The 13,919-nt window shown below is 42.7% G+C and overlaps 1 protein-coding gene across 1 annotated transcript in view; it reads left to right on the top strand.

The window, feature by feature from the left end:
* The window catches only part of LOC139475093 (protein DOP1A-like), a 59,975-nt gene that overhangs the window by 10,074 nt on the left and 35,982 nt on the right, over positions 1-13,919 (top strand). Inside the window, exons 2-10 of the mRNA XM_071258340.1 lie at positions 2,138-2,310; positions 2,963-3,315; positions 4,419-4,608; positions 6,319-7,131; positions 8,517-9,480; positions 10,189-10,457; positions 10,561-10,713; positions 11,731-11,834; positions 13,104-13,256. Coding sequence (XP_071114441.1) covers positions 2,164-2,310; positions 2,963-3,315; positions 4,419-4,608; positions 6,319-7,131; positions 8,517-9,480; positions 10,189-10,457; positions 10,561-10,713; positions 11,731-11,834; positions 13,104-13,256 — 3,146 coding nt within the window. The 5' untranslated portion in view covers positions 2,138-2,163. The remainder of the gene's footprint in view (positions 1-2,137; positions 2,311-2,962; positions 3,316-4,418; positions 4,609-6,318; positions 7,132-8,516; positions 9,481-10,188; positions 10,458-10,560; positions 10,714-11,730; positions 11,835-13,103; positions 13,257-13,919) is intronic.

The raw sequence follows: 13,919 nt of genomic DNA, 5'->3' as shown, positions 1-13,919 counted from the left end.
CGTGACATTTCGGTATAGATCCCTATACCGTTGTCAAACAAGGCTTGAAGTGTGTGTCTTGGGTGTAGCATATTGCTGCTGTAGTTCAGGATAATCTGGTCTTCTGTCATTTGTAATTAAATGGTGAGTAGATTATTCCACATACTGGCAGTGTTTTATTTCCGAGGTTATTAGATTTTATTATTAGATTTGCTGAATGATACACGATGCTGCTGCTGCTGATGATGATGATCATGTTCGTAATGTGATAGATTCCACACATCGGTGTGTTCAAAGTGCTACACTGTTATTACCCCATCAGTGGATCAGTGTGCTCTTGAAGCCCTAGAAACTCTCAAGGAGTCAAGCATGCACTAAGTCACCCATCCACATGCTTCCTGCAACCTATGCTGATGAAACTCGCCTGTTCTGAGATCTAGAACCACATGCCACCACAGTGTAGGATGCTAAACAGAAACAGTGCACTTATATCATGTACCATATTTCCTCTATTAGATGCCCAGGCATTTATTAATTTTGTGCAAGCTGTTGACACGTTTTTTATTCTGTTTATTGCTGGCACTGGTCCAACTGACTGCCATACAGTATCCCAATTTTTACAGTCATGCACAGGGTACATACATTTAAAATAGGAAACTGTTATCCTGATACATGGCATCTTAGTAGAGGCCCGGCCCATAGTTTTTTGGACAGTGTATGATTTAGAGGCTGGTGTGTACTGGAGACCCAGTGTCTAATAGAGACAATACAGTACCTTTTGTAGTATCTTATACCATGTATATAATGCATATCATGTATATATAGTAATATCTTATACCATGAGCAAGGGCGATACCATGTATATCACACATGTTATGTATGTATAATAATATCCTATTTCAAATATATATTATGCGCCCTTCATGGTTTATTCTCCCTGCAGTGTTTTATTGTACGATAAACAACGACCACGAGTTGTTTATTTTTTATATGGGATATAAACATTATGTACAGCCTATTTTAGGATGTGGAAAAAATGTTTGAAAAATATTTACCTAAATTTTAATAATTGTGACACCCTCAATGGAATCCGACCTTGGAAATGTTGGACAAGCCCATTTTACAAACAGGTGGATTGTTTTGTATTTCTCACATATTTACACAATCCTCATGTCTATTATCTGTACCTTTTCTCCCAATACCGATTGTCATATCTTGCCCACTTTCGAATTGTTTGGCCACTGAGTTTATCTGCGTAGCCCAGATACATCTATGGGGAATAACTCACTAGACACTACCCTCTCAAAAATAACGTCATCCAATAAATGACATCAAGTTGCAAGTGCATATTCATATCTCCAGAAATGATGTCGCGATAGAACAATGTTTTATCGTGAAATAAACCATGCTTCGTTCTTCATTGTTCATTGTTTCTCCTGGATTGTCTGGTCAAGACTAGATTATTTCCAGACTGCTGTCATACTGGAATATTAATGAGTGCAGTGTTAAACAAACACACAAACAAGTTAGGGTTATGACAAGGACCTCTTGACTTTCATGCTTAATTTTGAGCACTGTGAGGTATAGCACAACTTCAGGTGTTGCGGTGCGTTTTACCAAGAAGGGTTGTGCTCCCTAGTGTTTTGTTCATGTTTTTTTTTGTTCATTCTTTTACAAGATGTTGTTATCTGCAGCCTTTCGGTCAAGTTGGGTGAAACTGAAAAATTGTGTATATGGCAAAATTTGTGTCTGGTCAGCAGATAAATAACAGATTTTCAATGATTTGTATTTTTGAAGAATTGTCAGTGGTCAATTTTTTATCTTCACTTGTGGGGAAAGGTTTTATCCACCTTGAACATGATGCACACTTCGTTATAAAGAGGTGGTTCCAGCTGTGGCAAGGTGTCGGCTGACTTTATCTTAGTATTGGTTTATCAAGTTCATTTACAAAGAGTATTGTCTTAATATTTCAACTATTTACCGGAGTAACACAGATTTTACTAAGCTCCAGGGAGGCTCCTGATCATTAACCAAAGTCACAGATTGTGATTTGAATTTGAGTTTGTTTACTGCTGGACTGTTTGTTGAGTTTTGTTTGTTTAATGCCGACTTTTTCCTGAATGCTGACTGTTTGTTGAATGCTGACTGTTTGTTTCAGTGCTAGAGAGAAAAGAGAGCATCAAGATGAGTATGTTGACGATCGAGGAGTGCGACCTCCTGTCGGACTCCAAGTACCGGAACTACATCAGCCAGGTGGAGAAGGCTCTGCGTAGCTTTGAGAACACCAGCGAGTGGGCGGACCTCATCTCTGCTCTCGGAAAACTCAACAAGGTTAGTAGACATGGTACCTTGTCATGCTTGTAAAAAATCAATCGAGGTCTTGAGTTGTCTGTAGCAGATTTTCTCACATAATTGATGGATGTCAGTGCTGGAATTGGTACAATATGTGTAAACACAGAAAATTTCCAATGTTGAATTTTATGAATGAATGTAATGGTGAAACGATACATCGGTGCATCATGAGTTTTCACACAACAATATGATACACAGTGCTTTTTTCTGTATCGACACAAGACTTGGACTTGCTAAAATAAATTACTGCTACTGGTTTGATAACCACCACCCCTGATTCAGCCTTTTTGTCTGTCAAATATTGCAAAATGTGTTCTTAGTAGCCTTTCAAGTTTAGTACTAAAACAATTGTAGAGGAAACAATTACGATACACCAAATGTTCCAAATAAGGTTACACTCCTAACTGTCATATAGCTGGAACACTATTGAAGGGGTGTTCAACAACAAACAAACAAGCACATAATGTGAAGATTATGATCCTTAGTATGTACTCAAGTACAAGCATCTGAAACATCTCTGACATCTGCATCACTTTGGGCCTTCCCAGGATAAGCTGACTCGGCCGTTATAGCCACAATTCTGTTCAAAGTTACATTATTTCTCAACTCAGTTTCTCATTGACATTTTCAGGTCTTGTTGGCACATATGAAGTACCCAGTTGTTCCCAAGAAAGTGACAATAGGCAAGCGCCTCGCTCAGTGCCTACACCCTGCCCTACCCAGTGGTGTCCACCTCAAGGCCCTGGAGACATACGACATCATCTTCAAATGTATTGGGACGCAGCGTTTGGCTGTGGACCTGTTCATCTACAGTGCTGGCATGTTCCCGCTGCTCAGCCATGCTGCCATGAGTGTCAAGCCGGTGTTGCTGACTGTGTACGAGAAACACTTCGTGCCCCTGGGCAAGCACATCAAACCTGGCCTCAATGGCCTTCTACTGGGACTGCTGCCTGGCCTTGAGGAAGGGGCAGAGAACTATGATCGGTAGGTATGGGAGGGACTGGCAAATAGACCTACCTGTGGTCATCTTCCTGAGGCAAGGGCGTTAACTGACTATAAAAGTCCAGTTTCCACCCTTGCCAAACTAGGCTGGTATTATGGATTTAGATTATGGCTGGACTAACGAGTCTATGCATAGTCCAATCAAAATCGTGCAATGAAATCGAAATCCTGTTCGTAAACTGAAATGCAGAGTCTACAGGGTTTGCAAAGCATGTGCACCGCCAGCTCATTGTCAACAGATATTTTCTAAATCTTTTCATGTTTTTAATCAAGGTGCTCACGTGATTTGATGAACTTTGCGATGTAAGACCTGTTTTATCACAATATAGACTTTGATTATCGATCAGATCGTCTTGACTGTAAGCCGCCATTTTGTTTGAAGCAAAAGCAAGTGATACAAGAGAGGGAATCTGATTGGTCCATAGCAGAGGCATGGAAGGGATATAACTGGTAATAGCCACTGGTGGCGCTATGATCGAGCCCAGGAATTCCAGCCTAGTTCGGCAAGGGTGGAAACTAGACTTTTAAAGTCGGTTATTTCTCTTGCCTCAGGAAGATGACCTGTGGTACTCTTTACTACCACTACTGTTGCTACTAGTGTGGGAGGGACTGGCTGGCTTATGATGGAGAATCTTTGAGCGCTTCAAGCTGAACCTTCCATACTACATTTAGGACACACTTTTTAAGTTTACGTTTCACAGATATATTCCAGCTTTTCCACACAAGGTCAAAATAAGAACAACTAGCAATGTCAATCATTTATTTATTTATATGAAACTCTGCCATGGAGTTAAAGCTTCAGATGCCTTCTTGAATCGCTGATAGTGATGTAGATGTGGAATTCATATATAACAGCTCCAGATAAGCTGTGTATCTGCGTGAAATACGCATCAGAAATGCAGAAATATGCAGTAAAATATAATCCAAGCGTATCAAATACGCAACGAACATTACAGATACGCTACAAAAATAAAATTTGTGCGTATCATCAAAATAATTAGGTAGAGAAGTGAAAACAGTTGGGTGGGTGGATCCAAGCATTGCTGTTGTGACTCATCTCATGTAAGGCTGTATGATGTGTTTAGGACCAATGTACTGTTGGAGGACTTCTGTGATGCAGCAGTCCCCAGCTTCTTCTACACCTGCCTGTGGGAGTGCATCCTGTCCTGCCCCAGTGTCAGACTCCCAGCCATCACCTTCCTCGTGTCCCACTTCAACAAGAAGCAGACCATGGAGGATCAGCTGGACATGATGGGGCTGGAGATAGACCTGATGGTGGGTAGATTGGGTAGACCTGATGGTGGGTAGACCTGATGGTGGGTAGACCTGATGGTGGGTAGACTAGATGGTGGGTAGACTTGATGGTGGGTAGACCTGATGGTGGGTACACCTGATGGTGGGTAGACCTGATGGTGGGTAGATTGGGTAGACCTGATGGTGGGTAGACCTGATGGTGGGTAGACCTGATGGTGGGTAGACCTGATGGTGGGAAGACCTGATGGTGACTAGACTTGATGGTGGGTAGACCTGATGGTGGGTAGACTAGATGGTGGGTAGACCTGATGGTGGGTAGACTTGATGGTGGGTAGACCTGATGGTGGGTAGACCTGATGGTGGGTAGACCTGATGGTGGGAAGACCTGATGGTGGGTAGACTTGATGGTGGGTAGACCTGATGGGGGGTAGACCTGATGGTGGGTAGACCTGATGGTGGGTAGACCTGATGGTGGGAAGACCTGATGGTGGGTAGACTTGATGGTGGGTAGACCTGATGGTGGGTAGACCTGATGGTGGGAAGACCTGATGGTGGGTAGATCTGATGGTGGGTAGACCTGATGGTGGGTAGATCTGATGGTGGGTAGACCTGATGGTGGGTAGACCTGATGGTGGGTAGACTAGATGGTGGGTAGACCTGATGGTGGGTAGACCTGATGGTGGGTAGACCTGATGGTGGGTAGATGGGGTAGACTTGATGGTGGGTAGACCTGATGGTGGGTAGATTGGGTAGACCTGATGGTGGGTAGACCTGATGGTGGGTAGACCTGATGGTGGGTAGACTTGATGGTGGGTAGACTTGATGGTGGGTAGACCTGATGGTGGGTAGATCTGATGGTGGGTAGACCTGATGGTGGGTAGATCTGATGGTGGGTAGACCTGATGGTGGGTAGATGGGGTAGACTTGATGGTGGGTAGATCTGATGGTGGGTAGATTGGGTAGACTTGATGGTGGGTAGACCTGATGGTGGGTAGATTGGGTAGACTTGATGGTGGGTAGACCTGATGGTGGGAAGACCTGATGGTGGGTAGACCTGATGGTGGGTAGACTTGATGGTGGGTAGACCTGATGGTGGGTAGACCTGATGGTGGGAAGACCTGATGGTGGGTAGACTTGATGGTGGGTAGACCTTCTGGTGGGTAGACTTGATGGTGGGTAGACTTGATGGTGGATAGACTAGATGGTGGGTAGACCTGATGGTGGGTAGACTAGATGGTGGGTAGACCTGATGGTGGGTAGATGGGGTAGACTTGATGGTGGGTAGACTAGATGGTGGGTAGACCTGATGGTGGGTAGACCTGATGGTGGGTAGATTGGGTAGACTTGGTGGGTAGACCTGATGGTGGGTAGATTGGGTAGACTTGATTGTGGGTAGACCTGATGGTGGGTAGACCTGATGGTAGGTAGACCTTCTGGTGGGTAGACCTTCTGGTGGGTAGATGGGGTGGACCTTCTGGTGGGTAGATGGGGCAAACCTGATAGACGGTATATGATGTAGACCTGATGATGGGTAGATGGGGTGGACCTGATTGATGGTAGATGGGGTGGACCTGAGGTTGGGTGGACCTGATGGTTGGTAGATGGGGCAGACCTGATGAGATGGGGTAGACATGGTGGAGGCTGATGATGACAGCATCTTATGTTGGAAGGTGGATTATATTGATTATATTCTTTTGATGCTAACATTGTGGCCTTCCTCTCTGCTGCTAGGTGAAGGCAATCTGCGGCTCCCTGCAGGACACGAGTGTTCTAGTGCAACGTATCCTTCTGGACTTCTTGCTGCTGGCATTCCCCATGCACAACGCCCAGCTCACCAAGGAAGATATGAGCAAGATAGTCAAGTCGGCCATCAACGTCGTCCTCCGCCGCGACATGTCACTCAACCGACGACTGTACGGCTGGTTGCTAGGGACTTCCACGACCGGAGCCACTGTGGCAGTGACAGAGACAAATCGGCTGCATCGGTCTGACAGCACTTCTACATCAAGTGAAATGGATCTGGGATACTTTCACCAGTACTCTAAGGACCTGTTAGTGAAGGCACTGAAGGGCAAGCTGACCAACACTAATGGGTTTGACTTTCACACCGGCACGAGGACCTCTGTATTGAAGCCGTTCAGGATACTCATCAGCTTGTTGGACAAACCGGAGATAGGCCCAGTCATCCTGGAAAGTGTTCTGTTGTCGGTGTTCAGGTGTTTGCTCCGGGAGTGTAAGGGCGTTCCAGAAGCCTCCGTTCAGAGTGATACGTCAAGACCTCGGAAGAATGGCAAAGTCAGCAGAGAGAGTTCAGACAAAGATGACCAGCTAGGCAGTGAAATGATCAAAACTGCTAACTTGCTGTTCGGGTCATTTGAGCCGTACTTTATATGGGACTTTGTGTCACGGATGTTCACAAGTGCATGTGATACCACAAAGATGGCTCTACGGGCCAGTGTGTCGTCTAGTCACGAAGCAAATGACTCTCCGTCTCTACTAGAACTGTGCAGCATTGTTGAGTTTCTGTTGGATATCGTCTCGCTGGTAAGTCAGGCAGTTGCCGTGGGGACTCCCCAGAAACTTATGCTTGTCATCATAGTCCGTCCCAGGTTTGATTATTTCCATGTTACCATGGTTAGTGTTATAAAGCTGGAATATTGCTGAATGTGGCGATAAGCAAGACATAGTACAAATAGTTATTGACTGTGAATGATAATTGATATAACAGATTTGAATATCTGAGTTCATGAAATGTCAGAAACGTCTTTGGTTATTTACATGCTTAGCTACAATTGCAGGATTCTGTAAGATTCTTCAGTAACAATGGAAACTATTCATCATGTTCCACACCATGATCACATAAACAAATAGAATAGTGTTTTTTTGTCTTATTACAACAGGTTTTTTAACATGCACCTTTACACAGTTTAAACTGAGTCCAGGTGTCCATCAGTATTTAGAGTTGTGTAGGCTTTCAATATGAAAATATTATCCCTGAAATAACAGGGATGGAATGTATTCTTTTGCTTTAGTGTGCCACAGGGATGTTTTAGGTGCGCTCTTTGCAAGTTAGGTTTGCTAGCAATGTTTTATCTATCTTCCACAGTGTTCAAACTCGGAATGTCATTTCATCATAAGCAGTTGTATTTTACAAAGTTTGCCCCTTTCCTCTTCATTGACATTCATAATACCGTCAACAATTTCTGTGTCCCCGGGTTTGGTTTGTTTGTTTGTTGTTTAAAGCTGCATTCAGCAATATTCCAGCTGTATGATGGCGTATGATGGCGGTCTGTAAAAAATCGAATGTCTAGCTCTCAATAATCAAATATGACAGCACTAAAATGGGAACACTGACTATATTTGTTAAGAGATATCTCTTCTCTTCAAGAGAAAAATTGCTCGACATGTCTGATATATGAGTATGGGATCAAGACAAGCCATGCTTATGGAGCATAGCAAAAAGAAATATTGCAATCTATAATGATATATAGCAATACAGGTATCTATGTGGTATAAGTATTGCAATATAGTGAGAGCTAAAGTATTTCACAGTGATTCACACTGATTGTATATGTCGATCATATTTTCTTTATACCAATAGTATATATTACCCAGCATGGTCTGTCGCCGCCATTTTGTAGTCATGGATACAGGGGAGATAACAATGTAAAAGAAAAATCACTTCTGCCTTTCGACAGTTTTGTCAGTCAATTTCTAAGGGAAGCATCAATTGTGATGAATTTCTATGTCGATTTTAGGTTGAATGAAACAATAATGAAATTTGTTATATATTTTTTTACCTAGCAAATCTGAACACAGAAAAATATTGCAATATATATAGTTGGAAAAGAGTATTGCGGTATACCAGTAGGACCATGCAGTCCTAATCATAGTTAAAAATGAGATAGATGAACATTTTCTTCAATCAGGAGATGTACCTAGAGACGCAGACCGAGTACCTCCCTGAGCTGCTGCATCACATCATCGCTTCCGTCATCGGCCACGTGAACCACATCACCGAGGCCGAGGTCACCGCCACCCTCAAACTCTGCACCAAGATTCTGGAAAAGGTACAGCCCTCCATGACAACTGGACTTGAAACTGCAGAAGGTGATGACTCAGAGGTCATGGTCGGGTCAGAGGTCACAAGGGAGGAAATTGACCTCGCTGTGAGGAAGAGAATTGAAGCAAAAGACAGAACAGAAAACAAGAAAAATAACGATAGAAAAGTGTTTGGTGAGGAAGATGGTGTGAAAAAGGAAAGGAATGGTGATAAAAGTGTAAGTCAGGAGAAAATTAATAAATCCGAAGATGAGAAAGAGGATGAGAGTTATTTCAGTGCTCCTAGTGATGTAGATGGTCCAAACAGTCCAATGAAGACGAATGTAGATGAAACTCGCACCAAACCAAAATCAGATGCTGAGGCTGATGGCATGTCTCAAAGAACTGACTTGAGAACAGAAGGAATTGAAACGAAAAGCCAGTGCCAGTCGAAACCCATGATGCCCGAGCTGAAGCGACAAGGAAGTGTGGCAAACCCAGTGACCCTGATGCAAGCCTGTGTTCACGGCTTCCAGGAATTCTTCCATATTTACACAAACAAGCGTGTACTGAAGAACTCGGCTGTGTCATCCAAGTGTATCGACATGATCACCCTGTCCCCGGAGCTCGTCCGGTCCAGTGACAGGGACTCGGTGCTGGATGGGAACTCTACGTGTAGTGGGGATGACCGCCCCTACGCCGACATGTCAGGGTTGAAGGTCTCGGCGGAGGGGTTGAAGGAGAAGAGTTTTGAGGCTTTCGGACAGGCGTGTCGACTCTTGGTTGACTTTTCCAGCTTTCCCATGTTCTGTACGGACTATCACAAGGTCATGGACCAGACTTGTCACGCGGGTAAAGTTTGTTTACATATTCTTTTTTCCAATCTATAACTTATCACATGTATAACCAGGGTTTTACTTGATGCACAAATGTTTGTCCAGTATCCACAAATGGTGACATTGGATGCAGAAAAAGAATATGCTGCATCCCGAGGGACGCACAATAATATTCATTGTCCCTACAACACATCAAGATGATCAAGAGCAGTTATAGGTGTCTGTCATTTCATCCATCAATCATGACCACTGTCTACTGTCATTACTATACAGGACCCTCATATCGCCTGTAAGGACCCTTAAATAAATGATTGGGGTCCCCTGGAAGGTAAAACCCTGACTGAAGGTCTCGGCTTGAAATAGACATACCCGTATGAATAAGTTAACAAAACAGTTGTTTATAAAATGATGTTGTAAACATGGTAAAGGTAGTGTAGGGTAAACATTGTACAAACAGTGTAGGGGAGAAAAACTGAAATCAAGAATATGTTTCTTCTTGGACAAACAGCTTTGAGCATGTTGAGTGAATGACAAGAAACAGAGTTACTTCCCTTACTACTTACTATATTAATCTCCTTTGTTTCTTTTATCATTAAGAATTCTTGACAAATTTATTTTATGTTCAACCATGTCTGCATTAACGGAATTTTGGATGATATTAAACATACCTTTAAAAGAACAACAGCCTTTCTTTGTTTGCTATTTTATTGTACTTTCTTTTCAGAGGACAGCAGTGCTCTACCAGAATGGCTGCAGGACCTGATCACATGTGCTTGCTTTGTGGACTGCTTTGAGATACAGAGTGCTGCCATAGCAACCATTCTGGAGCTCATCACTCTCACCCAGTCCGTCCAGTCAGTGACAGAGAACAAGGGTCAGGAGACTGGTCAGCGAATGTCCACCAGTGAGAGAGGAACAGTGTCTGTGGTGATTCTGCCATCACTCCTACCAAGGCACCTGCAGTACATCAATGACAATATGGTGTTCTACCAGGTAGGTTTATGTGTTCATGTATATGCTTTTGTTGTTGTGTTGTATCTCAGCTTGTGAGGATTGGTGGGATGCCTTGGCTTGAATGATGATGTACTTTTTTCAGACTGTAGCCCGTGAACTGTGGTCCTATCTGAGCTCCAAATTCAGCATGCACCATCTCCAGTGTGTGGAGCTGTTTCATCAGTTGCACCAGGTGACCCCAAGCAGTTGGGTGTGTGAAGATGTGATCGGGACTGCACTTGTCTCGGACAATGAGGTCAGTCGGGATCAAAGTACTTTGTGCATAGAAATAATGGGGAACATTATACATAACTGGCATTTTCATTCCGGGAAATATATAAGAATTTTACTGATTCAGTGAATAGGTATGCTTTTTGTTTCAATTTAGAACTTTGTTGTGTGTTTTTAGAGGGGTAAATAATCTGCTTTATACTCACATTTATGATTTTCTTCACAAAATTTCAGTTATCATTTGTATCATCATACAGCCCTTTAAAAACCAATCTTATTTGCATTTATAGATATCAATATTTGAGATTCAGACAAAGATGAGATTACCATTTCCTTTCGTACTTTGGATGTTACCATGGTACCTTTAACATGTGAGTTGATTATGTAGTCATTCTTTAGACATCTTCCTGAGGCAAGGGAGTTAACTGAGTGTAAAAGTCCAGCTTCCCCACTTGCCGAACTAGGCTGCAATTATGGAGTTTTATGTTGGCTGGACTAACGAGTCTGTGCATAGTCCAATCAAAATCGCATAATGAAATAGATATCTGGTCTGTAAAACAACATTGATTTCAAGTGCAGATTTCGGTTGACAAAGGATGTGTACCATCAACTGGGTGTCGACAGATATTTTAAAATGTTTTCATGTTTTTTATTAAGGTGCTTGAGTGATTTGATGCACTTCGCGAAGTAAGATCGTTTTTATTACAATATGTATCTTGATGATCGATCAGATCGTCTTGACTGGGCACCACCGTTTTGTTTGTTTCAACTTCAAGTGATATGAGAGGTGGAATCTCATTGTCAATGAGAGGGGCATAGAAGGGACACAACTCGTAATAGATCGAACCCAGAAATTCCAGCCTAGTTCGGCAAGGGTGGAAACAGGACTTTTAGAGTCACTTAACTCCTTTGCGTGGGGAAGATGTTCTTTAGAATAATTATACTAGATTAGAACTGAGGAGTTGGTGGTTCCATGGATTCATGATGTTGACTGGTTGTGTTTGTGTGACTTTTGTAACTGGTACGTGTGTTGTGTGTCCAGATCGAGCGTATTGAGGCCTTGAAGAAGTTCACAGTCCTCTGGCATCTCACCCGGGACCTGAAGATTGACCACAACCCGGGACACCCAGTGCGGACATTTGACAGGTGCTCTCATTATGCTCATTGTGTTCATCAGCTGGAGGGCCACAGATGGCCATGTCGGCTACATGATACTCTGTGTGGAGTTGCATCCTCTACCCAGGAACGTGGGTTCAAATCCCGGTCGCCTCGATTATGTTTCTAGGGATGTCGGCACCATACCCCTTGCTCGTGGTTTCCCCAAAGACCTGAACGTCTGATATAGACTCGATTATATACAGATCACCGTCATATAGCTGGAATATTGCTGAGTGCAGTGTTAAACAGCAAACCAACCAACCAACCTAAACGTCTGAGACCTGCATCGCTTCGGGCTTTCCTCCCATATCAAGTAGACAGGACGTTATTCAACTTAAATAGCCAAACTGACTTTTCTCACTCACTCAATCGTTAGTTGGATACCGCTTACTTTTTTATGTCTTTTCTGACCCATAAAGATCTTGGGTAGAATAGGTCTTCAGCAACCCATGCTTGCTGTAAAATGCGACTATGCTTGTTGTAAGAGGAGACTAACGGGATAGGGTTGTCAGGCTCCAGACTCGATTATTTACAGACCGCCATCATATAGCTGGAATATTGCTGATTGCGGCTAAGAGAACAAACAAAAACAACACGTTGCCATTTCTATGGATACATATAGGTCAGTGATATATTTCATTGTTTACCAAATAAAATATAAGAATAATTAGTGCTGGTTAACTTACTGGTACTAGTTTCTGCCAGATATTCATTTCCCATAAGATTAATTACCAAAAATAACACTAGGTCACCAGACCACCATTTAATTAATGCCACTGATCGAACATTGTCTTCTAAGTTTGCTTTGCAGCTATATCAGTCTACAGGTCATGACTTGACCTAATGATGAGAAGTAGAACTTAACTTTATTTTATGGGCTTTTAGCTTGTAAACCAAATTTAAAGTTTGCTTGACATTTGTGCTAGTTTCACCCTGAATATCGCCACATGCAGCTCTTAAACTGAATTTAATCAACTTAAATCATGATAATTGGAGATTTCCTCACGCAACTAAAGAGATCTGCTAATTCTAACATGGAAGACAATCCTACATATGTTACATTACCTGCTTCGTTTGTTTCTGCAAATTGTGAAGCTAATGAGAGATACGAAAATTGCTTTATCAATTAGACATTTGTGCAGTTAATAATTGTTTTCAATATCAAGATTGATTGATGAATCATCGAATCCATCAATCCACCTCTACTACACATGGACTTGGGACTAGGGACTAAAGCCTATGATTGTTTTCCTCCAGATCGATGTTTGTGGTGCTTGACTACCTGAAGGAAGAGTCTAATGCTACAAAGACCCTGGCAGCAACATGGCTGACACATGTGGTGCAGCGCGGCGACATCAACAGGGTGCTGCAGCCGCTGCTGCTGATGTTGCTGCACCCAGACACAGCCAGGTGAGATTAGCCATTACTGCACAGGGGACAGACACGGAAGGAACGGCAGTGTGTCATCCACATTACTTTGTGTTAGGGCTGGGACGGGTAACTCGGGTACTTGGGTCTGGTGGGTACTGAGTAGGACCCGTGGTTAGTCACGTGATATGTTGTTTAATGGCAAAAATGATCTAGAACTCTATGGTTAACCTATAAGTGATAAATGTTGACATTTCTTCCTGACTTTGCACACATTCCTTCTGACTTTATGTGTTTGCATAAGATAAAACTTCAGTGAACTTCGGTATATGCATGACCAGTATTTTTGCGTGACCAGATTGGTTAATACGTGTATTTTGACAAGAGTATGGTCAAACGTTTCCCAATTGGACATTTTGTACCTATCTCTTGAGACCTTTAGTAGGTACCCAGGTAGGGTCAGGTAATAAAGGGCTGGGTACCCAGGTAGTAAATTTGGACTCGTTCCCAGCCCTACTTTGTGGGATTGATTTTCCACAATTGTTTTCCAATTTTGTTTCAGACATGAATTTCTTATTATCTTACGAAAACAAACTCATTTCAGTATACATTAAGTAGAACACAGTTTGAGACTGAAACCGGGAGATTCTAATTGGATTCCCTAAGAAATGAATTTGCAAAGTAAATGAAAACTATGAAAAAAGT

Source organism: Haliotis cracherodii, unplaced genomic scaffold (assembly GCF_022045235.1).
Source record: "Haliotis cracherodii isolate W230 unplaced genomic scaffold, xgHalCrac1.p SCAF_3, whole genome shotgun sequence".
NCBI lineage: Eukaryota > Metazoa > Mollusca > Gastropoda > Lepetellida > Haliotidae > Haliotis > Haliotis cracherodii.
The sequence above is the reverse complement of the archived record's forward strand: the minus strand, read 5'-3'. Positions and strand labels throughout refer to the sequence as shown.